General features: G+C 39.2%; 1 protein-coding gene across 2 annotated transcripts in view; it reads right to left on the minus strand.

Annotated features, from left to right (window-relative positions):
* Positions 1-7855, minus strand: part of KITLG (KIT ligand) — a 77032-nt gene extending 69177 nt beyond the window's left edge. For both annotated transcript variants that reach the window (XM_024257267.3, XM_002823566.5), the window contains exon 1: positions 7597-7855. In XM_024257267.3, coding sequence (XP_024113035.1) covers positions 7597-7611 — 15 coding nt within the window. In that variant the 5' untranslated portion in view covers positions 7612-7855. The remainder of the gene's footprint in view (positions 1-7596) is intronic.
* Positions 7856-24206: the final 16351 nt, after the last annotated feature.

Raw genomic sequence — 24206 nt, forward strand, 5'->3', positions numbered from 1 at the left:
TTCTATATACATATATATAATTTGTTACAAAGATAGTGGAAGAATTATGTAAGCCCTATTTTGTAGTTCAGTGCTTTTCTACATAGAATTAGTCATCCAAATAGTAAAAACATTATGCTAATAATTTCCTCTGAATTTTTCATGAATGTTGCCTAATCTCTTTATTATCCCCTCATTTTGTTTAGTTCCCACTTTGGACCACCTGGAAGTAGAAAGTACCAGCTATTCTCCTATACTGTGATAATGTACCTTTCAAACAGCAGAATGACATATGTGCTAAGGTCAGTCCTCTGACTAACAGAGCACATCAAAGATTTGTGAGTAGGGCCCACGGAATACAGCAGTTTTCTAAAGCTGCCAGAAATCCAAACTAAAGCAATCACAGAGCTTTTGGTTGTTCATCAAAAAAGGAAATCCCTAATGTGTTTACTACTTCAGAAGCGTTAAATTGTACATTTACACAGAACCATAAATAATGACGTATGACTGCTGAGGTCTGTTTTGCAATTCTTGGGTTTTCTAGTCAAATTAGAAACAATTTTATATGAAAACATCTCTACCCTCCCTTCTCCCCACTCCTCCATCTAAAGTTCTGCAGTGAACGTGAATTTTAACAGCCAGTACATCCATATGAATAACACATCCCAGGGGGTGACAAGGCCTTTATAACAAAGCACACTTTCTCTGTCACACTCTTCTTCGAAGCCAAAGAATCTGTGTGTTTTCCCAAGGCAGTTGTTTGGGAGGGCACTGAGAAAGGAACTCCAAGTAAACAGTAGAAAACTCAGCACTGTAGGGCCCTAAGAGGTTCCTTCACAATAGACCACCACTATTCAGTTGTATTCCTTAGAGGCAACCTGGTTCACTGCCACTCAAATACTCACATTTAGGTGAAACAAGCCAATAATGAGATGCGATTCAGCCCTGGAGCAGAGTGAAGACACTGAAAGGGAAAGGTCCTCTGCTTTAGGGATTTTATGTCAAGGTGAAAAAGAGGGAAAAGTTCTAAGCACTCACAGGGCTTATGTTCAGCAGATGAACTTCTGCTCCTGAAAAGGCAACAGAGTATGGGCATACAAGACAAACACAACGCCCCCCTTCAAGCTGTGCTCTTTCTTCCCAGGTTTGCACAGGGATGCAGTTATGCAGTGGGGATGCCCTTTCTGCAAAGGTGAACAAGGCTTGCTTTTTCAAGTGAGCACCAATGAGTTTGCGGTGGTCCTTTCATGTCCTTTTACATGGTCACTCTAAAGAGCAAAGGCATTCTTTGTGAGCAACAGACAAAGTTTGAACTGCCGTCTGTGTACCTGGAACACAGAAAAGGCTACCTTATTGCCCCGCTCCCTCCCAATTTACCCATGTTCTAATCAGCAGCATTCAAGAGCCCCAAGGCAACAGCTACAGGCACAAAGTCAAGTGCTGAATTTCTGCATCCAAATATCCCAATAATAGCCATTGCTACATTTTTTTTTTAATTTTCTAGACTATTGCCTCAATTCTAAACTTTGTTTTAGTGGATAGCTCAGTGGGCAATGCCACTGATTAGAGAAGAGCATTATCTTCATTGTTATGGCCCTGTTTTCTGAGAAATGTGTGTTCTCCTAGCTTGAGGAGGGTCCAGCTGATCTTGGAATATTCTCATGTCAACAAGAAAAGACTGCCATAGCTTCTGACTGCTTAAAAAAAAAAAAAGGCTACTGCTAGCTACTGGGTTTGCTCCAGCTCTCAGCTAAGGAAAGGAGGTAAGCAAGCACTGTTCCAAGGATGGTACTGGACCCAGACAAAAGCCAGCCAAGGAGAGACTTGGCATAGTATCATCTGCAGGAACTGCCTTTCCTTGAGGCTCCCTCCTCTTTCCACCTCTGTGTCTCCAGCTGCAGCCTCTCATCTTCACTATCTTCTCAGGATTAACTCTTGGGCATGATTCAGAGATACTAAGACTGGGAGACTAGTCCAAGGTCACACATCTTGAGGCAGAGCAAAGGGTAGGATCAGTTCCTCTGATTCTCCCCTCAGTGCTCTTTCTACTACATCATCAGATCCCTTCTTGGTTTTCTTTCTCCATTTCAACTCCATGCACACACGTACTGGAAGTTAAAGGGACAGAAAAAAATAGGCAAATACAGGGAAGCATTACCTTTTGTAAGTTTATCTCCTCTGGTTAGCTGACTTTATCTTAGAATTCTTTTTCATAGAACTTAAAAATTTAGAACAGAGAAAGTAAAGATCCTCTTTAACTATGGATTTTGCTAAAACAGGAAAGTGTAAATACCATTCTTTTTACACAGAAATATCAAGCAGTAGGTGAAATGCATAAAAGTAGAACAGTCTGAATTTAAATTTCCTTCATTTCTCCCCATTGGCTTATTCATAATCATAAAACAATGGTTATAATGTGTATTCACACTGAAGCAATGGCTGCATAAATCTGAGAACTGAAGGAAGCTTAAATACCATCTGGTTCAAATATCTATTTTACTAGTACTTTAGAAATAGAGAATTTTCGAACCAGAAGGCACTTAGAAATCACCTAGTCTCACTTACCCATTTTACAGTTGAGCAAACTAAGACCTGGAGTTCAAATAATTTTCCAAATTACTACTACTTATTATCCAGGTTAATAAAAGAAATCAGCCTCCTAATACCCAAGCCAAAGTGGCAGCCTACAAAAATAGTAAAATGTAGCCAAAGGACAAAGACAGGTACATAAAGAACAGTCTTCTTTTAGATGACACACATTATGATTGTAAAGAAAGAACCATGAGCCCCAACTATGAGAAAATCACTTCCCCACCTCTTTTTTCTATAGAGAAAGAAATAAGTAGAGATGGGATCATGACAATTCTCTTAAACTCCCAGCCCCTGTAAACAGTTTTTAGTATACCCATAATTAAGTGAAAAGGCAAACACATCTTGCTGCGTCTATAAATCAGAAAGGCTACAGTCAATTGTTTCTATGAAACAGAGCCTATACAAAACAACCCTGAAAGCACCATATATTATAAAACTATCTTGGTGTTCCCTCAACTTGTTTTGTAAATTGTTCTGGCTACACACGTGACTAAGATCAAGAACAGTGTGTAAGACCAAGAACAGTTTCTTGCAGCTGCTCATGATTTATGTGCTAGAAAGAAAGATAAAAGATCACTCCTCAGAGATTTATATCCAAATGCCTTGCCCTAATTTACAAAAGGGAACATTAAGATAATCCAGAAAAGAAAAAATAAAAGTCTCAAACTAGCATAATGAAAAAAAAAATGCCACTGCACGTTGCCTGGTAAAGACAACAAAGACACCCCACAGAAATGAATGCATGGCCTCACTCAGAAAAGCAAGTGCGAGAATATTAGGGATGGGAAACTGACCAAGTCTCTTTAGTCCAATATAAAATAAAATAAAACGAAATAATTCCTTAGAATCATACAAAGAGAACTTAGCAAGAGTGTGGAAATATGAAACTGAGTCAGCGATAAAGATAATATTTCCATTTTCCATTTCTATTTTCTATTCTAATTATCTCATTCATTTGTACTTTAAAAGAAAAACCTTCAAAAACGTAGCACCTCTTATGCCCACATATCACCTTTGTCTTCACATATTCCTGGATTGATGTGTCTTAATTATAGTCTATAAACAGATATTAGCCTATCATGGGAGTCACCAAATCGACATGTGTAGATTTAGGAAAACTTGGTCTCTGTGCTTGGTTCATTAGGCATAATTTACCTGCAATAAGTCAGTTTTTCTCTGGCTTGTAAAAGTAGGCCAGCAGGCACTCTCTTCTCAGGAACAGTAAATTCAAACTGTACATATAGTAAGCTACTATGCTGGTATAAAGACACATATAAAATTTCATTTAGTCCTTAAAACCACCATGTGAGAAAAATCTTTATAACTTTTATAATCATCATACAGATTACAAAAAACAGAAATCCCAAAAAGTTTAACAAATATTTGCCTAAGGTCATTGGTCTCATGAGTAGTAAAACAGGAATTAGAATCTAAGTCTTCAGAAGCTAGAGCCTAGAATCCTTCCACCAACCATATTTTAGGTGTTTCTCATATATGCTCAGATATGCTTTATTCTCAGATATAAAGTAAAGGCCACATGTAGTGGAATTTGCCAATCCATGTAAAAAACCTCCAATACCCAGACTTGCTATTTGAGTGAGAAATTTTTATGTGATTTATGGTGATGGAAATATTTCAGTCACCTGTTATTAAAAAAACAAATGTGGCCCAGAATTTGCTATCTTCAAATCAGCAGTTAGATGTAAATAAAATTTAGCAATTTTAATTGGTTTGGCCCAGACTTTCAGATTTCCATATGGTTATTTTCCTTGTTTTATGTTAAATGTAATCAACTTAGCACTTGGGTTTTAAAGTCTTGGCAGAATGTATCAATTAAAAGCTACATAAATTAGAATTATTCAAAGCATACATTCCAAATTGAGTGATCTTAAGGACAAGACTAAAAAAATGCTCTTTTCATAAATATGTTAATTTTCTTCTACAAAGTAAACTTGCATCATCACCTACATGACAAACTTCATACAGACATAAAAGAGATCTTTGGAGTAGTGAAAATTAGCATTATATTTGCTTATTCTCTGAGGGTTAGTATGCCTAAAATGGCCTTTTTTTGCATTGTTTGCAAGATCAATGTTTCTTATCTCAGTATTTCTGAGATTGACAGCAGTTATGACACTTCTCACAAACCATCCCCAAACTAAAATGTAAGCACAACATTGATAAATATAACACCAGGCACATTAAGCTAATGGCACTTTTAACCAAATCTTAATCAGTGTTGCAAAATATGGTGCCTTGATTGTTATCCAATATGGTGTATCAGAATATTATGTTTAAAAAACAGTTACACATTGAAAGAGATGTTTTTTCTAAGCCCAAGCCACAAACACCTGTAGAAACTGTAAAACCACACAATCTGAATAAAATAAAATCAAACAGAAATCTGAAAAATTCAAAAGACATTCATTTCTGTAGAACTGTGATTAAATTTATTGCCTCTGTCATTATATTGGAAATACTGAAGTGTACCACACATGCTAAATGAATGAATCATTCATCAAACCCCAAGTGGTTGTTGATGGAATTTTCACACTTATTTAGCTTGATGGAAAGGCCAGAATACCTGGAGTCCCCATGATTCTTGGAGAGCTGTGTAATTCAAATCAAACCCCATTTTAAAATATTACTATTAATTTTTTTATATGTGGGGTAGTAGGAAAGTACAGAACCAGTTGCTTTATAATAGAACCATGGTATTGATGCCATGTTTATAAATGACTATTTAAACTACTAAATATTAATAGATATTCTTCCCTGGTGAGGATAACATTAGATTCAGAATAGTCGATCCTATTTCTTAGTGTCCGATTTACATAGGCTACTTTCCATCCACGCAGCATTGCACAGAAAATGTCTTTGTAATTTTTGGATTAGAAAATTTAACAATATGAAAGAAATCTAATCCCCTCCTCCATTTCTGCAGATTATTTTATTGATTTTGGGCTATTTCCAGTGTCCCGTTTTTCAGTGACTGTGAAATCGCTAGAAGTATTCTTAAAAAAAACCTTGAAGGTCATTAGATCCTAGGCAATGAATGCCTTCATTCAACAAGGGTACTGCCCTCCTTTGCCTACAAGCCGTTTAACATCAGCAAGTTCCCCCAAAGGGCCTGCACTTTAACTTGTGTGATGTGTGACCGAACAGGTCACATATCTAAAATACTTAGCTTTCTCAAATGTCTCTGGTCGGCAGCACTGAGTCACTAATGCCACAGTCACAATGTTTCAGACTAGATTGACCTCTTTCTAGTTTTCTATGGAATTATTCCATGTAATCCGATTTACACAGCCATTTAATCAAAGCGAGAAAGGAGATTACAGAGCTCACATTTGTTCTGCAAAGCAAGGGTGCAAGGATAATCAATCCCACTGCTTCTCAAAGTGACTTGATAGTACATCCCCTGGCTTTGGAGTGTTGGACATTAGCCTTATCTGTCTCCTGTGTTCTTGTTTAAATAGGAAGGTTTAGGCTCTTTTTCTGAACTAGAAGATAGCAGCTTCTTCCCCCAGATCTCACCACTATTCATGGGAGCAGATGCTACTATAAGAAGGAATAGGTCTCTACCCTTCTTATAATTCCGCAGAAAGCTTGTCTAAATCAAGAGATTACAATAAAACTTTTCTTTTGTTGCAAGAATCTTTAACATTCGCATTTCGACAGCACGCTGTGGTGATTCCAGGTGTGGTGCTCAATGCCTTGCCTGAAAGCTAACCTGCTTGTAAGAGTGGGGAGAGGCACATCGCGTCTTTTCTCTTAGAGAGTGCTCTAGAAACTATGCAAGCCTCTTTTAGCCAGGCAATGTCCCTTTCCCCTGCCTTTTACCACACCGGTACAAGGCGCTAGAGTCTTGCAACTTTTTGCAGGCCTAGATATCTGTTTAAAATATGATGCTAAGCAAGTCATTTGATAAAGCATTTTGAGCACATTGATGCCTTCATTCTAGACCAACGATGTGTACAAACACCCCGATTTCCTTTTTCCCCACCACTTCCACCCCTTCCACACATTTCAGGAACTGCAATCTCCAACAGAACCTCTGGGGGGTGAAAGGGCAACCCTTACCCAACCGCGGCAGATAACACATAACAATTTCTAAGGGGGAGAAGTGAGAGGAGGTAACAATCAACAATGGTGAAGAGAACTGTGGATAGGGGCACCATGGCGGCCCTTTCTAAACGAAGAACCAGGTATTTTCTTCAAGGGAAAAAAAAAAATCTAATTGTCCCTCCGGGCAGCGTTTTACCCACAGCGCTTTATGTATAATGCAGAATTTAGCAGCACTGGGAATTATCTCAATCACTATCATTTAGAGGTGCCTATTTTATAAAAAGCCTTTATCCCTTCTGAAATGGAAAAAGGTGCATGCATTGTGGAGGTACTAGAGCTCTTTAGAGCCCACACAGAGCCGCAAACTAGGCAGACACTGCCGAGAGCCAAGTTTCCCGGGCAGGCGGGCAGGTTCCCGCCCCGCCGAGAGCTGCCGCTTAGGAGCTCCGCGTTGGCTTCCCTCCCGCGGCTGCACCCGCGTTCGCGCCGCTCCCGGTGCCCGGCGCCCACCTCGGGGATACACAAATAAATCTGAGTGAGAGAGCTAGTGAGGGTGGCGCGTGGGGTGCTGTTTCATAATCTCCTGGAATCCACGGGAAAACCGTCTCCTATGCAAAGACATGCCTTCCCGTGATAACTTAAGATTCCATGGCCCAAAAGCCAATCTTTCCACCAGACGGGAATTGCGGTTTCCGACTGACAGCTCAAAACTTAACTGCTGAGGCTCCAAACTTGACACCGGCTCCCTCTCAGCACTCCCACTCCTTTTCTCCCTGGCTCACCCGGCTCGGCTCGGGATCACACACCACGCCGGCCTCCCCCGCATCCTCTTGGCTCACCCGGCAGGCACAGCCCTGCACGCCCCAGCTGCAGGTCCCAGGGAGCGCCGGCTTCCCCGGGGCACCGGGCGCGATTTTTCTTGGAGAGCCTGGGAGCTCCCGGGCGCGCCCTACTCACTTGTGTCTTCTTCATAAGGAAAGGCAGCGCTGCGATCCAGCACAAACAGTGGTGTGGCGACTCCGTTTAGCTGTTCTGGAGCTCCAGCATATTGCACGAACAGCGGCGGCAGATAGTCCACGCATTGGGTAGCCCGAACGCAGCGCCCTCTCCACGGTCCCTGCTTCCCGCAGCGCTTCTAGTCTCGGCGCGAGGCGGCGAGCGAAGCCCGGCTGCTGAGCCGCCGGCGCTTTTATACAGTTCCCTCCCGCCTGCTCCGGACACGCCTCCTTCCCTTCCGGAGCCCGGGGTAGGCGAGAAGCAGGCAAGGGCGCGGAGGGAAGAATCGGTAGGGCGGCCAGAGCGCGGTAAATGCCCCAGAAGTTTGGCAGATTAGGCCAACCTCGTCCCCTCGCCTGGGGGCCCCGGACCTGCACTGGCGGGAGTCCGCGAAGGCGCGGGGACGCAGAGGGCGAAGCTTGGTACCCTACAACTACTGCTGCGACGAGTCTCAGCTTACCCTCCCGGATCCGCTGAGGCTCACCTGGCACCCCCGGGGACAGACGAAAAACCTCGCGCGCCAGAGAGGGCTCGGAGCTCCCTCTGTTATACAAAGTCGGAGAGGGAGAGGAGTCCGGGAGGTTCGGAGCAAAGAATTCACCCTGCCTGCCTTAGAGCAATAAAGTTTAATTGCGATCTGTAGTTAGGCCATTGTCCTATCACCTGTATTTTTTTTTAAAAAACAATTACTTTAGTGAATGAATATTTAATAATTACAAGAATTGTTGACTCAAGGTTAAGTATTGCAAGGGGAGATGCTTCATTTGGAATGGTTTGTTACTGTGTCTTTAGAAATTAAGATTGAAAGAGAAGCGATAGATTATTAAACTACAGGTCTCCAACACAGCAAGGCTTTGAAAGTTGTACTTTTTTGAACGGAAAGATAATGCAACCACAATAATAATAGCTAACATCATTATGTGATGCACTTATTCATGTGCCAGGTGCCAGACTAAGAACTTCGCATAGATTATCTCGTTGAATTCTTTCATTAAATTTATCAGTATAGATCTTATTATTTTATTCCCATTTTATGGACGATGAAATACAAGGTTAATTTTCTTGACCAACCATATCTAGTAAATGGCAGAGCTCTAATTTAAACCTGGAGCTCCAGCTGTACAGTCAAATATTTTATTGATTCTCCAAAATGTGTCTGTTTTTGTTTGTATAACTGGAGAACATTCCAAAGCATTTCATTAATTTTTTAAAAGAAAATATTAGCTGAATATTAAAATCAGTGATCTTTAAAAGAAAGAATAATGTATGAGTTTAGGAATTAGTTATTTTAATAATAGAGTAGGATTCCAAATTTGCTCTAATTAGTTCCGGTGCGTTTGTTAAACATGGATATGCCAAATCAGGGCGAAGCTTGTTTATTTCACTCCAGATGTGCTGACCTCTGTGATTTCCCCAAATGTGGGAAACTCGACTGCATAGTTTAGTGGGGGACTGCGTTCTCACTTTCTCATGTTAGAAAAAATATGTATAGACAGCACATCAATCATGATTCCAAGTTGATAGTTGCTTAGAAAGATTTTTATACATTAGGTACTCTTAGTACAAATATATCGAACATCAAATATCAAAATGAGCTTAATTTAGATACTGGAGGCATAGCAAATGATTTTTTTTTTTCTTCGAGATTTATTTTTATTTTCATTTTTTATTTTTTAGATGGAATCTCGCTCTGTCTCCCAGGCTGAAGTGCAATGACACAATCTCGGCTCAATGCAACCTCCGCCTCCCAGGTTTAAGCGATTCTCCCGCCTCAGCCTCACAAGTAGCTGGGATTACAGGCGCCCACCACCACGCCCAGGTATTTTTTTTTTTTTTTTGTATTTTTTTTTTAGTAGAGACGGGGTTTCACCATTTTGGCCAGGCTGGTCTCGAACTCCTGACCTCAGGTGATCCACCTGCCTCAGCCTTCCAAAGTGCTGGGATTATAGGCATGAGCCACTGCGCCCGGCCTCTTTAAGACTTTTTTGAAGTCAAGCATTTTATTTTTTTCTCCAGCTTCATTAAGTTATATTTGACAAAAAGAGTATCTATTTACCACGTACAGTGTGACATTCTGCTTTTGTATACATTGTGAAATTATTATCAGGCTAAATAATATATCCATCACCTCACATACTCATCATTTTTGGGAGATGAGAGTATTTAACATCTACTCTTTGTAGTTTGAAGTACCTCAGTATATTCAGGGGATTAATTCCTAGACCTTTCGGGTATACCAAAATCTACATATATTCAAGTCCCACAGTCAACCCTGCAGAACCTGCAGACACAAAAGTCAGCCCTGCTTATACATGGGTTTTACGTCTCTAGAATACTGTATTTTCTATCTGAGTTTGAAAAAAAATGCATATAAGTAGACCCATACAGTTCAAACCTGTGTTGTTCAAGGGTTAACTGTATACAGTACATTTACTGTAGTTATCGTGCTGTACAATAAATCTCCAGAACTTATTCATCCTGTCTAACTAAAACTTTGTACCCCTTTACCACTATTTTCCCCCCAAGAAAAGAAATATTTAGTGTTAATATAAACTCACTTTAATTTATAACATTAAGTAAATAACAAGTAGTACTAAAGGAGGACAGATACGACAAAAATAATCAAAATGGTATGAGAATTACTGAAGCCTGGGAATCATAGATCTAACCATACGGATTTTATGAGACCAATGGAAAGGAATGGCCTAATTTGTTGGACCAGGTTTAAAGAAACCAGGCAGTGTTCCTAACAGAACTTCAGTTCAATTTCTTTTCATTCAACTCAGTAATACATGCTACGTTCATCTCCTACAATGCATTCTCATTCTCCTCTCTCTTTCTCCCTCTTTCCATTTTTTTTACGCTCTGTTTTCTCTGTCTCCTCCTCCCACCTCCACCATTCCCTGGTTCTAGTTTCGTTAATATCACTGACTTTCTCATCTGTAACTGTATCTTTTGTTTCCCTCATACTGCTGCATTACAGTTTTGTTGTGTAATAATGTTACTTGAAATTAAATCAAGAGAATGTCAAAGCAAATATCCAAGGGATTAGAAAGAGCTAATATGCAAATGAAAGATTTTGGGTAGGCATATATGGAAGTCACAAATGGGTCAGGATGACTGAGATCTCTCCTTAAGACTGGCTTTTGATAGGGGATGCAGGCCAGCATTCAGTTGATTTGCAGAAGAAAAACCAAGGAGTTCCTTTAAACTGAACAAGAGGCAGGGCTATGTCCCAGGTGGACAGGAGGCATGGGGGATGTTTTCTTATGGAAATAGCAGGCTACCATTATACAACTCAGGGAGTTCAACATTTAACACACTGAGTAGAAAGTTATTTCATAATTATCTAATTTTTACTTGAATACTTTCAATACTATTTGTCAGTCATGCTACTAATTGATTAATCCAATTTTGAAAAGCTTTTTTCCTGAGCTTTATCGTTTTTGTTAAGAGGCAGGTGTAATTTACCAAATAAGTCTTATCTTGCTTTGTGCATGTGAAATATCTCTTGTTCATTCACTGTTTGGTGGATATCTTCTTTTAGACACACATACTGTTTTCAATATTTTTCTTTTAAAAAATGTCTCTCACAAACTGAAACTTATTGCCTGACCAAGCCAGACCGGAGACAGGCTGTCTATATCTGTCTTTGAGTGACTAGAGGAGGGGGAAAAGGAGAAGAATGCCTCTTTGATCATGAAATTTCCTCTGCTGAAAGCTCTTTGGTGGCTTGCCATTGCTCTTGGAATAAAGAAATTAGCACCTTAGCAAAGTCTTCAAGGCCTCCAGGATCTCGCCTCTCCCTCCTTCTCCAAGGTCAATTCATTATGTGCTCCCTTTTTTCCAGGGCCAAGGCCCTTCTGTCCTCATAATTCTCACCTCAGACCATTTGCAAATACCCTTCTTTCTGCCTCTGTTTGGACCACTTTGTTTCACCCTATCATTGTGCCCAGTAAGTATGCATTTATCATGTAGATCTCAACTCAGTATTCCCTATATTTTCTTCCTCAGGGAGTCTTTCCCTGATCTTTTTGCTTTGTTCAATTCTCCTCTTACTATAAAGTCGAGCATGAATTACCTATTTTTTTACAAAACAACTGCAGTTTTATATTTGTTTGTTTGACTATTTGGTTAAAGTAATTATGACTGCCCTTGCTCATTATTTTATTGTCAATATCTGTCACAGGGAAAAGAACAGAGCGAATCCCTTAAATATTGGTCAGTTAGGTTGCTGTTGCCCATATAAGCCAGGAATTGGTCTAAGCCCTTAGTTGATATTCTGTCAATAACTTCTTATGACAATCATGTAAGAGAGGTAATTTTTAACTTTTCTACTTGATAAATAAAGAAACTGAGGATCAAAGAAGTATGGTGATTTGCTCAAGATCCCTCAATTGATAAGTGGGAAAACCATGATCTAACCTAGACATATGGACTGTGGTTAGGAATTTTTTTTTGGTGGGGGGGACAGAGCTTCACTCTTGTTGCCCAATCTGGAGTGCAATGGCATGATCTTGGCTCACGCAACCTCCGCCTCCCAGGTTCAAGCTATTCTCCTGCCTCAGCCTCCCGAGTAGCTGGGATTACAGGCATGCGCCACCATGCCTGACTAAGTTTTGTATTTTTAGTAGAGACGGGGTTTCTCCATGTTGCACGGGCTGGTCTCGAACTGCTGACCTCAGGTGATCCGCCTGCCTTGGCCTCCCAAAGTTCTGGAATTACATGCGTGAGCCACCATGCCCGGCTTGGATTTTTTTTTTTTATTTGCTTAGCACACTTTCCTGTCACTCTTCTTCCATTATTAGCACTCACTTTCACTTAGAGAATTCAGACTATTTCTTATCTTTCAAGAGAGACTGTCATTCACATGGTTCTGTTTTCCCACCTCCCTCCACTATCGGAGATAGGCTTAGTACCCTGATCTGTCCAGTCCTGATTGGTGGAGGAATGGGTACATCACATGAGGTGGGCCAATCAGAATCCACTGTGGGACTTTTCTGCTAGAGCTGATGGGGAACAGTATCTCTTTTCTATGGAGTTTCCAAACTACAAGAATGTGAAGTTCTCTTTGCCTATGTGAAGGCGTGTGATTTTACCAGCCTTGAAAATGATGAAATACATAATAAGTTCACAGAGTATTCTTTGAATAATATAATTTTTCTAGTATTCAGAAAACAACATCAAACTCATTTGTCTAGTTCAGGGTTTTTCTTGATTATGTAATAAGGGTTAGCAATATTGTGAAGGATAGTGTATTAGTCCACTTCCATTACTATAAAGGGATGCCTAAGACTGGGTAATTTTTAAGAAAAGAGGTTTATTTGGTTCACAGTTCGGCAGGATGTACAGGAAGGATGGTGCTGACATTTGCTTCCGGTGAGGCCTTAGGAAGCTTACAGTCCTGGAGGAGGGTAAATCAGAAGCAGGTGTGTCAGATGGCAGGAGAGAGCACAACAGAGTGAGTTGGGGAGGAAGTCCCAGATCTTAAACAACCAGATCTTTCGTGAACTACCTGAGCAAGAACTCACTCATTACCAAAGGCATGGTGCTGAACCATTCATGAGGGGACCACCCCCATGATCCAATCACCTCCTATCAGGCCCCACCTCCAACAATCAGAATTACATTTCAACATGAGGTTTGGAGGGAGATTATGAGAAACCATATAATTCTGCTTTTGGCCACCCAAATCTCATGTCCTTCTCTCATTTCAAAACACAATCATGCTTTCACAATAGTCCCCCAAAGTGTAAACTCATAAGTTCCAAGTCCCAAGTCCAACGTCTCATCTGGAGATGAGTTCCTTCCACCTATCAGCCTGTAAGATAAAAAATAAGTAATTTACTCCCAAAATATAACAATAAATAGTACAGGCATTGGGTATATGTTCCCATTCCAATAGGGAGAAATTGGCCGAAAGAAAGGAGCTACAGGCCCAATGCAAGTTTGAAACCCAGCAGGGCAGTAATTCAATCTGAAGGCTCCAAATGATCTTCTTTGACTCCTTAGGACCCACATCCAGGGCACACTGGTGCAAGGGCTCCCAAGATCTTGGGCAGTTCTGCCCTTGTAGCTTTGTGGGTGCAGCCCCTGTGCATGCTCTCATGGGTTGGAGTTGAGTGCCTGAGGCTTTGCAGGTTCAGGATGCAAGCTGCTTGTAGATCTACCATTCTTGGGTCTGGAGGATGGTGGCCTCCTTCCCACAGCTCCACTAGGCAGTGACCTAGTGGGGGATCTGTTTAGGGTCTTCAACCCTACATTTTTACTCTACACTGTCCTAGTAAAGGCTTCCTGTGAGGGCTCCACCCTTGCAGGAGGCTTCTGCCTGGTCACCCAGGCTTTCTTGCATGTTCTCTGAAATCTAGGAGGGAGCTGCCAAGCCTCCTTCACTCTTGCATTCCATGCACCTGCAGGCTTAACACCATGTGGAAGCGACCAAGGCTTACAGTGCCTTATGGTCTCCAAAGCAATATCTGGGGCCCTTTGAGCTGATTCCAGAGCCAGAGCAACCAGAATGTGGGGAGCAGTGACCTGAGGCTGCACAGGGCAGTGGGGCCCTTGGCTTGGCCTCCAAATCCATTTGTTTTTCTTAGGCTTCTGGGCTTATGATGGGAGGGAGTTCCTCACAGACTTCTGAAATGACTTTGAGGCTTTTTTCTCATTATCTTGGAAATTAGTTCTTGGCTCCTTTTTAGTTATGCTAATCTCTCTAGCAAGTGGCCACTCCAAAGCCTGCTAGTATTGTGTCCTGAAAATGACTTTTCCTGTTCTATCACATGGACGAGCTGCAAAATTTCCAAACTTTTTTGACTCTGCTTCCCTTTTAAATGTAAGTTCTAACTTTAAGTTCTTTCTTTGCTCCTGCATCTGAGTATAGATTGTTAGAAGCAGCCAGGCCACATCTTGAACACTTGCTGCTTAGAAATTTCTTCCACCATATATCCTAAGTCATGACTCTTCAATTCAAAATTCTACAAATCTCTAGGACATGAACACAAAGCAGCCAAGTTCTTTGATAGGGCATAACACGGGTGACCTTCACTCCAGTTCCCAATAATTTACTTATTTCCACCTGAGACCTCCTCAGGCTGGCCTTCACTATTCATATTTCTATCAGCATTTTGGTCACTACTGTTTATCCATTCTCAAAGAAGTTCCATATTTTCCCTTATCTTCCTGTCTTCTTCTGAGTGCTCCAAATTCTTCCAGCCTCTGCCTATTACCAGTTCCAAAGCTACTTCCACATTTTCAAGTACCTTTATAGCAAAATCCCACTCCCTAGTACAAATTTTCTGTGTTAGTATTCCTATAAAGGAATACCTGATACTGCGCAGCTTATATAAATAAAAAGAGGTTTAATTGGCTCAGAGTTCTGCAGGATGTACAGGAAGTGTGGTACTGAAATCTGCTTCTGGTGAGGACCCAAGAAGCTTACAATCATGGTGAATGGTTAAGGGAAACAGATGTATCACATAGCAAGAGAGAGCACCCAAGCAAGAAGAAGGAGGTTCCAGACTTTTAAACAACCAGATATTGCATGAATTAATTGAGCAAGAACTCACTCATCACCAAGGAGTTGGTGCTAAAAATCTTAATATTATTTTTAAGCCAGGATCCACCCAGATCATTTGGGATCCACCCAGATGATCCAATCACCTCCCACCAGACCCCACCTCCAACACTGGGAATCATAGTTCAACATGAGATTTACAAGGGACAAAACATCCAAACCACATCAGATAGTAAATATTTACATTGTTGGTGGTTGGCTTTTTTCCCCCTTTATACTATGCCTAAAAATTAATTGTATGATCAATTTAAAAATCAACAGTAAATAATTACATTCCTGAAAAAAGTTGAGCTTGTATAATAACTCATCTTAGAAATTTTTATTTTTTTACCCCTCTTGTGAACCTCTAGAAATATTCATATTAACTCAGAATGTTCTGTTTAGTCTTATCAATAAACATTAATTACATATTAAATGGAATTTATTTGACAAAAAATAAAAAAAGCATGAGTGTCCCTGGAGATAATTATGATATGTATAAGTAATTATACTCCATATCTATAAAATAATCAACAAGCAAGCTCAGCTGCTCACTGCTTGTAACAAGCATGAAGTGCAGTGGAAAGAAAATTACTTTATTCCAGGGCTTGCAATGAGGAAACGGCCAAGGCTAGTGCCTTAAAGAAACCATTTCAAACTTTAGGCTGGAGAGAGGGGCTTAAAAAGGGAACTTGGAATGGGAGGCATGCTGGAGTGGCACTGGGTACAAGGTCTGTGTGTCTTGTACTAGTGGCTATCTTGAGTTACGGTTCGCCTAGAGTGCAGGCTGGCATCATCTCAACAATGGTGGGGTTGTTGACTAGCTACGTTGAGGTAATCTCTGGAATTTTGTGTCTGGGTCTTCATGCCTGGTCTGTCTCAAAATTAGCTTCTGGAACTTCTAAGTAAGCACAGCTTCTAAGTGTGCATGGTGTAAGTTTAACAAGTATACAGTTAGATAAATGTTCATAGTATCAAGGAAGTGTGTGGTGAGAGAGGGACATAGCATTCCAAAGAACACTTCAAGGCTATATTTTAAGACTAAGGAGAAAAAAAGAAGGTTTCTGCAGTTTGCTTCAAGGTTACATGTGGAGGGTAGGGGGAAAGGAGAAAAAGGAAAGAAGAAAAAGACAATTCTCAAAAGAAGAGATACAAATTGCCAACAAACATATGAAAAATGCTCAACATTACTAATTAACATGGAAATGAAAATTAAAGCCACAATGAGATATCTCCTTACTCCTGCAAGAATGGCCATAGTTAAAAAAATCAAAACATAATAGATGTTGGTGTGTATGTTTAAAAGGGAACACCACACTGCTGGTGGAAATATAAAGTAGTACAACCATTATGGAAAACAGTATGGAATTTCCTTAAAGAATGAAGAGCAGACTTACCATTTGATCCAGCAATCTCACTACTGGGTATCTACCCACAGGACACTTGCATATGCATGTTTATAGCAGCACAATTAGCAATTGAAAAAATATGGAACCAGCCTAAATGCCCATCAACCGATGAGTAGATAAAGAAAATGTGTTATATATACATCATGGAATACTGCTCAGCCCTAAAAAAATGAAATAATGGCATTTGGAGTAACCTGGATAGAATTGGAGACCATTATTCTAAGTGAAGTAACTCAAGAATGGAAAACCAAGTATTGTATGTTCTCACTTACAAGTGTGATCTAAGCTATGAGACTGCAAAGGCACAAAATGATATAATAAACTTTGGGGACTTGAAGACAAGAGTGGGAGGGGGTGAGAAAAGACTACACATTGGGTATAGTGTACACTGCTCGGGGGCAGGTGCACCAAAATCTCAGAAATTACCACCAAAGAACTTATCCATGTAACCAAAAAACATTTGTTCCCCTAAAATTATTGAAATTTAAAAAGAAAAGAAAAGAAAATTTTTAATGTATTTTGAAGCTAAAGTGCTCATTACAGTATTGGCTATCACGATCCAATGAGAGAATGAGATTACCAAGAACATCTAAAGGAATAAACTTATTTACACATTCTAGTAGCAACTTGAGGGCAAATAAATCCAGTGGGTCTTAGAGATAGGATTTCCTGGTACATTTCAAAGGTACAAATTCAGCTTTGCAGAGAGAACTTCAATTATTTATTCATTAGTCCCGTTGTTCGGCAAATATTTGTTAATACTTCCAAATGATACTATTTCCTTCAAAGCACATGATTAATAATTAATATTTAAATAATAACTGATTTTCTCTAACTTATTTTATTGTTTAATAATTTCATCCAAAACATATTATTTATTTCTTTTGTCACTGCCCTACTTTAGAGTCTCCTGAATCTCACCTAAACCATTCACCAATGGTCTTCCTATCCTTGGTCTTCTATTACTACAGTCCATTTCAACATTGCTGCAAAGTTACAGCTGCACATGTAAAAATCTGGTCATGCCACTTTTCTGTCTGTCGTAGTATTTTTACCCTTGGTACCTAGAGAATAAAATCCAGGGCTCCTTACAATTTGGCCACAATATTTATCATTCTCTATGTTCATCTGCTATCTACTTCCTTCCAAATAACCATATTGAACTTCTCAACATTTTCTCTTTGACACCTTTATTCCTCTGCTACATTGTTCCTTTAACATGGAGTAGCTTTTCCTCCATTTTCTGCCCGAAATCTCCTTTTCATCATTCAAAGCCTGGTTCAAATATCACTGTCTCTTTGAAGCAGAGTGGCTGCTCATTCCTTACAATCTTAGGTTTACTGTTAATGGGAAAATTAATTTGTAGTACATGAGCCTCCACTCAGTGAAGGAGAAGCTGTTGCTCAAAACATGCTGAGTAAAAGAGTAAAACGAGTTGTAGAAATGTGATGGGAACATTCTAGAAAGAGAATGCACATATAGGACTTGATAAAAGTCCTATATGTGTATTCTTTTTTTGCAATTAAAAGTTTTATTAACATAAATATTTGTGACTCAAAATTTAGAAACTAGAGAAAATTTAGAGATTTTTAGGAACTATGAGTCTGTGAGTTATTTCATGAATGCAGGTTTTAAGACTAGAAGAAAATTTTGCTAAAATGTAGTTTACACAATTAATCTGCAGATGATGAAGTTGAGGTTACAGAGAGGCTAATTTATGATAGAATGAGGAGTAGAACCCACATCTTCAGACTTGACTTACGCAAAACCTTCTGGTTAGTCCAGAAGCAGTACTTCCAAGGAATCAAGATCAAAGAGTAAATATTCTAGTGTTGTTTATAGTAAAGAGTGACTTATTGTTAAGGAGACAGTGGTTTTAAGATTATTCAGAAAGGAATTTCTAGAGAAGAAGAAAAGGTGGAATTGATTTTCTACATGATATGTATTTCTATGAATATACTTTTTATATTCTATATTACCAGAATATAGGAGACTGTTGAATGCATACATTTTAGATGCTCAAATATAATGTAATACCACAATTTTGATAAATTTTACCACAGGTCCCTCTTCTTCATAACCACTTAAAAATCTATCATATAATTGTACATTTCAGCGTCATTTCCGTTTATGGCTTTTTCTGTGTCTCATAACTTTTATTTGTACTAGATAAATTAGTTTAAGTTGGTGGTTTTGGCAGCAATGTTATTCTTTTTGGTTATTTGATCTTAAAAAAGATTTGTGGCTTCAACTGTGGCAATGTTGTTTTTCATATTCTACTTTTGAAACGTGTCCTCTAGTGAATCATTTAAATGAGAAGTTCCTAGAATATGGCTTATTTCTTAACTGACAAGTTTGTTTTGCATCACTCTTGAAATGACAAAGTTAATAAAGGGTGTAGGTATATACACAAAAGCAATGTTTTGGAAAGTTCTGTCACAATATGCAATGCAACTCCCATGGTGTATTTTCCTATGAAAACTATAAACAGGGAATACTGAGAAGCTATCAAACATTTGGGACTTTCTTCTTTCTGTCTTTTTGGGGGTTGGGGTGGATAGGGAATGAATTTGACGTTAAGTCAACTAGGTAACAGATAACTTTTACCATTTTGGGTTCCACAGTCCGAAACAGGCATTGTAATATTTCTTTTCTTTTTTCTTTTTGTGGATGTGCAACTTAGACAAGTTGTAGATTTTTCATGTCTCCTTTCAACATCATCAGACCACTTATCAAGTTTGCATAAAATACATTTGTTAACAATGTACCTCATTGTCTGAGTTTTCTCTCAGCTAGAAAATGACTGCAGTGATCCCCATCGTCACAGGTTATGGGGATCTTAATCAGTTTTCAACCTATTTTCCAGAGGCCTTGAGGGTAGAGATGGCTTTTGGAATTTAGAGTTCCAAACTTAGACTGGTTAGTAAGCCCCAGGCATTGTCATCATTGGCCGCATACACTACCTGCCCTCACCTATTTGTTTTTTTCTTTATTTTTGTTGGCAAATGCCAGACACTAATTTTCTTGTTCTGAAAACTATACCCAAGGTGAGACACAGATTAAACATGTTCATTGTCATAACCTCTGAATTTTTAAATATGTTTCCTTTATCATTTATAAAAAAATGCATTCTTGGCCAGGCACGGTGGCTCATGCCTGTAATCTCAGCACTTTGGGAGGCCAAGGCAGGTGGATCACGAGGTCAGGAGATCGAGACCATCCTGGCTAACATGGTGAAACCCCATCTCTACTAAAAATGCAAAAAAAAAAAAATTAGCCGGGAGTGCTGGCATGCCCCTGTAGTCCCAGCTACTCAGGAGGCTGAGGCGGGAAAATCACTTGAACCTGGGAGGCGAAGGTTGCAGTGAGCCGAGACTGTGCCACTGCACTCCAGCCTGGAAAAAAAAAAAAAAAAAAAAAAAGCAAAAATGCATTCTTAAATTGGATTGATTAATGCCATGATAGCTTTCATTTACCTTAAAATATGCAGTGTGGTATTGTGTGTTTGCTATTTGAGTGAGGCTACATCCCACATGCTAAGAGCATTCCATTCAAGAATTTCAGTCCACAGCTGACCAGCAGGCTTTCTTTCTTTTTTTTTTTAATTATACTTTAAGTTTTAGGGTACATGTGCACAACATGCAGGTTAGTTACATATGTATACATGTGCCATGTTGGTGTGCTGCACCCAGTAACTCATCATTTAGCATTAGGTATATCTCCTAATGCTATCCCTCCCCACTCCCCCACCCCACAACAGGCCCCGATGAGTGATGTTCCCCTCCCTGTGTCCATGTGTTCTCATTGTTCAATTCCCACCTATGAGTGAGAACATGCGGTGTTTGGTTTTTTGTCCTTGTGATAGTTTGCTGAGAATGATGGTCTCCAGCTTCATCCATGTCCCTACAAAGGACATGAACTCATCATTTTTTATGGCTGCATAGTATTCCATGGTGTATATGTGCCACATTTTCTTAATCCAGTCTATCATTGTTGGACATTTGGGTTGGCTCCAAGTCTTTGCTATTGTGAATAGTGCGGCAATAAACATACGTGTGCATGTGTCTTTATAGCAGCATGATTTATAATCCTTTGGTATATACCCAGTAATGGGATAGCTGACCAGCAGGCTTTCTAATGAGGAGTTCGATGCTTGATATGGTTTGGCTGTGTTCCCACTCAAATCTCATGTTGAATTGTAGTTCCCACAATCCTCACATGTTGTGGGAGGGACCCAGTGGGAGGTAATTGAGCCATGGGGTCAGTTACCCCCATGCTGCTATTATCATGACAGTGAGTGACTTCTCACGAGATCTGATGGTTTTATTAGGGGCTTTTTCCCTTTTGCTGGGCACTTCTTGTTGCCATCATGTGAAGAATGACATGTTTGCTTCCCCTCCCACCATGATTGTAAGTTTCCTGAAGCCTCCCCAGCCATGCTGAACTGTGAGTCAATTAAACCTCGTTCCTTTATAAATTGCCAGTCTCGGGTATTGTGAATACTCAGGTATGTCTTTATTAGCAGCATAAGAAAGGGTTATGGAATTTAGAGATCCAAACTTTAGCAGGTACTGATATAAGCATTTGTATTACCCATATGTAGCTTATCCATAGATGTTGGAAATATGTTCAAAATAAGAATGTTATTAATAGATATTATTCATGAATAGCATACTATATGGAAAAATGGTTTTTTAGAGGTGAAAATAGTGGCTGACTGATCAGCATCATTAATGTAAAAAGAGAGCTCTAATTGGTAAGATTAAAGTTCTTAAGAACATATGGATTTGTTAAACTTCTTTTAGAGACATAAACATGATCAGGGTATAAGAATCCAGGGAGGCCTGAAGCTTGTAGCAGTAGAAATGATGCTAAGGACGTGAGCCCTAAACAAACTGGTTCTAGCCATTGACTGAGAGAAATTCTAATGATATGTTTGTATTCAGTGAATTTTTCACTTAAGATGTTAAAGGGAGCACTTAACTGTACCAAGAACTAGTACTTACTCAAGCTTTAAATAATATTTTGTGTGACCTGACTTGTGTCCACTTGTCAGTGTATTGGTTAGTCATATCTACGTTTGTGAGAGATTTGATCTGTGATTTACTTTCTCTATGGTCTGGTAGCCAAATAATCTACTGTAAATAACCTAAGAATTATGCATACTAAATAGACTTAAGATCAGTTCATAATTGTTTAGGGAGCATTTACCAAGCACTAAGTACTTTCCATATATTGTTTTATCTTTACTATGTTCTCTACAATAGTCCTCACAACACTCCTAAGAATGCTATTGTTGTTTGTTTTGGTTTTGGTTTTTGGTAAGCTCACTGTGAATAATGTGGTGCTTATCACTGTCATTATTTAGAGAAAGGGAAAAAAGACAATCAAATCCATCTATGAGATGGGTATAATTACCCTGTTTTGCAGATGAGGAAACTAAGTCACAGGGGTAGTTTAGTGACTACTCTAGGTCACAAAGCTAGAAAGTGGCCAATTTTGGATTCAACTGGTGTTTGAGTGACTCTAAAAATCCACTCTTTTAACCATGATATTTTAGTGTATCCCTTAATAATACTTTGTTGTTAAATAGGAACATTTATGGGCTAGGAAGTGAGTTCAACATTTCTGATAAGACAGTGTAGTATTTACATTGCAGAGTTTCCTTATGTAGTCAAAAGGTAAAAAAGTAACTTGTCTCCTCCTAGGGCATGCTGGATAGCTACCCGGACTACAGGATAATTAGACAGCTTTCAAAGCAGTACTCACAGCTTGGAAAATGTCCTTAAGGATTTTGATTCAATGACTGATTTCATGACAATGAAGGGCTCCGAAAGCGGAACAAGGTTCCTTTATGTAGAGTAAAGGAAATAGTTAGGCTAGCACTAGACCTTTTTGGTGCAGACATTGGAAACTGAAGATTATCTGTACTGATTTTCCCCCAATCCCCATTATTGGGTTTTTGGTTACCGACCTTAGTACAGCTTGTACAATATCATCTCTGTAACCTTTGTGTTGGTTTATCTTGATCAACTGTCAGTGCAAAGTGAGAAGCTGCCTTTCATCTGGTTTCCAATGGTGTTAACTAGAAAAAGAGAAACTAAAAAGTTTGCGTTGAGCAGAAATAGGTAGTCAAGGTATTAAAGCACTAACAGTGAACCTAAAAAAGGTATTTGAAGAAAGAAGGATTCCTGGAGAGAAGTTTCACTAAAAAATAGCCTACACCGTAGGACACTGCGAACAAAGAGAGTTGGCTAAAATCTGGATTATTTGCAATGGTACAAAGTTTTTCTATTTGAACTTCAATGAAAAGTTTTTTGTCAATTTATCCTTGCACTGAAACTGTCCGCTTAAATCTAATGCATCAAAGATCTGGCATTGTTAAGGAAGAAATCCTTGAACTCTAAGCAGGGCTGGCCAAAAAAAAAAAAAAAAAAAAAAAAAAAAAGATAATGGTACATCAATCTTCCTCTCTGGAAAAAATGAATAAATAAAGCCAGTTTGACTTTTGGAGTCCAGTTAAAAATCAGTTAGAAGAATAGAGAAAGAGCTTTCTAGCCAAGGAGGGAGGAGAAAGTGAACAAGGAAGTTGTAAAACACAATATGATTCTTTTACAATGGTTTATTAAATGAAAGGAGGTAGCACTTTGCTTATCTAACATAGATCATTTTACACTGTGCCATAGTAGAAATGACATCAGCTTTGTGATACACAGACCTCAGTTTAAGGCCTGGCTCCACCACTTTCTGCCTGGGAAATTCGCAGCAGCTTCTTAACTCCCAGTACTTGCCTCACAGTAGTACTGGGGCCTGTGTGTGACAGTAACCTTCTGTTTGACTTTGGCCAACTTAACCCCAATGCCTCAGAGGCTTCATCTCTTAAATGGGAATAATAATGCTTTATCACTCCATTCTAGAACTTCTTCCTGCGCATGGAGACAAAACATACAGAACTAATGTTCCTAGTGGTTTTTGTTCTCTCAAATGAAGATAATAATGATGACTACCAATAGTGGCATTTTGAAGGTTAAGTGTTAGTGTATTTAAGGTCCCTAATTCTTAAGCAGACAATAAATGCTGCATAATAAACATGCAGTAAATATTAGAGCTACATTATTAAATTCATACAAGATCTATTGATGGCATTAACTTAGTACTTACTTTTATAGAGAAAAATATATGCCACAGCAGACAACATACAGGAATATCATCTCATATCTGAATTGTGCTCCTGATTGTTCAAAGCATAATCACATTCTAATGGAGAAGGGCATGCATACATCATAATTCTCACCTTCCAGAAAAGGAGGATGAGATCCAAAGAACTCTAGTGATATTAACCAGAGATGATGTAATTTTAAATAGGGAAGTCAGGGCTGGAGTCTGAATTCCTGAATCCTGTCTTAGTGATCTTCCCATTACTCCATTTATTTTTATTTTTATTTATATTTATTCGTTTATTTTGCTGTTCTATAGGTCTGGCATACTTTTCTAGAAATCCTTTGTTAGAGTAAACTATAAGAGGAAGAAATATGCAATCAAATGGCCTTTCATCTTATGAGTTTATGATGCATTGCTATCCTGAGTTTATTGTTTCAGTTTTTTGAGTG

Source organism: Pongo abelii, chromosome 10 (genome assembly GCF_028885655.2).
Source record: "Pongo abelii isolate AG06213 chromosome 10, NHGRI_mPonAbe1-v2.0_pri, whole genome shotgun sequence".
NCBI classification, from domain to species: domain Eukaryota; kingdom Metazoa; phylum Chordata; class Mammalia; order Primates; family Hominidae; genus Pongo; species Pongo abelii.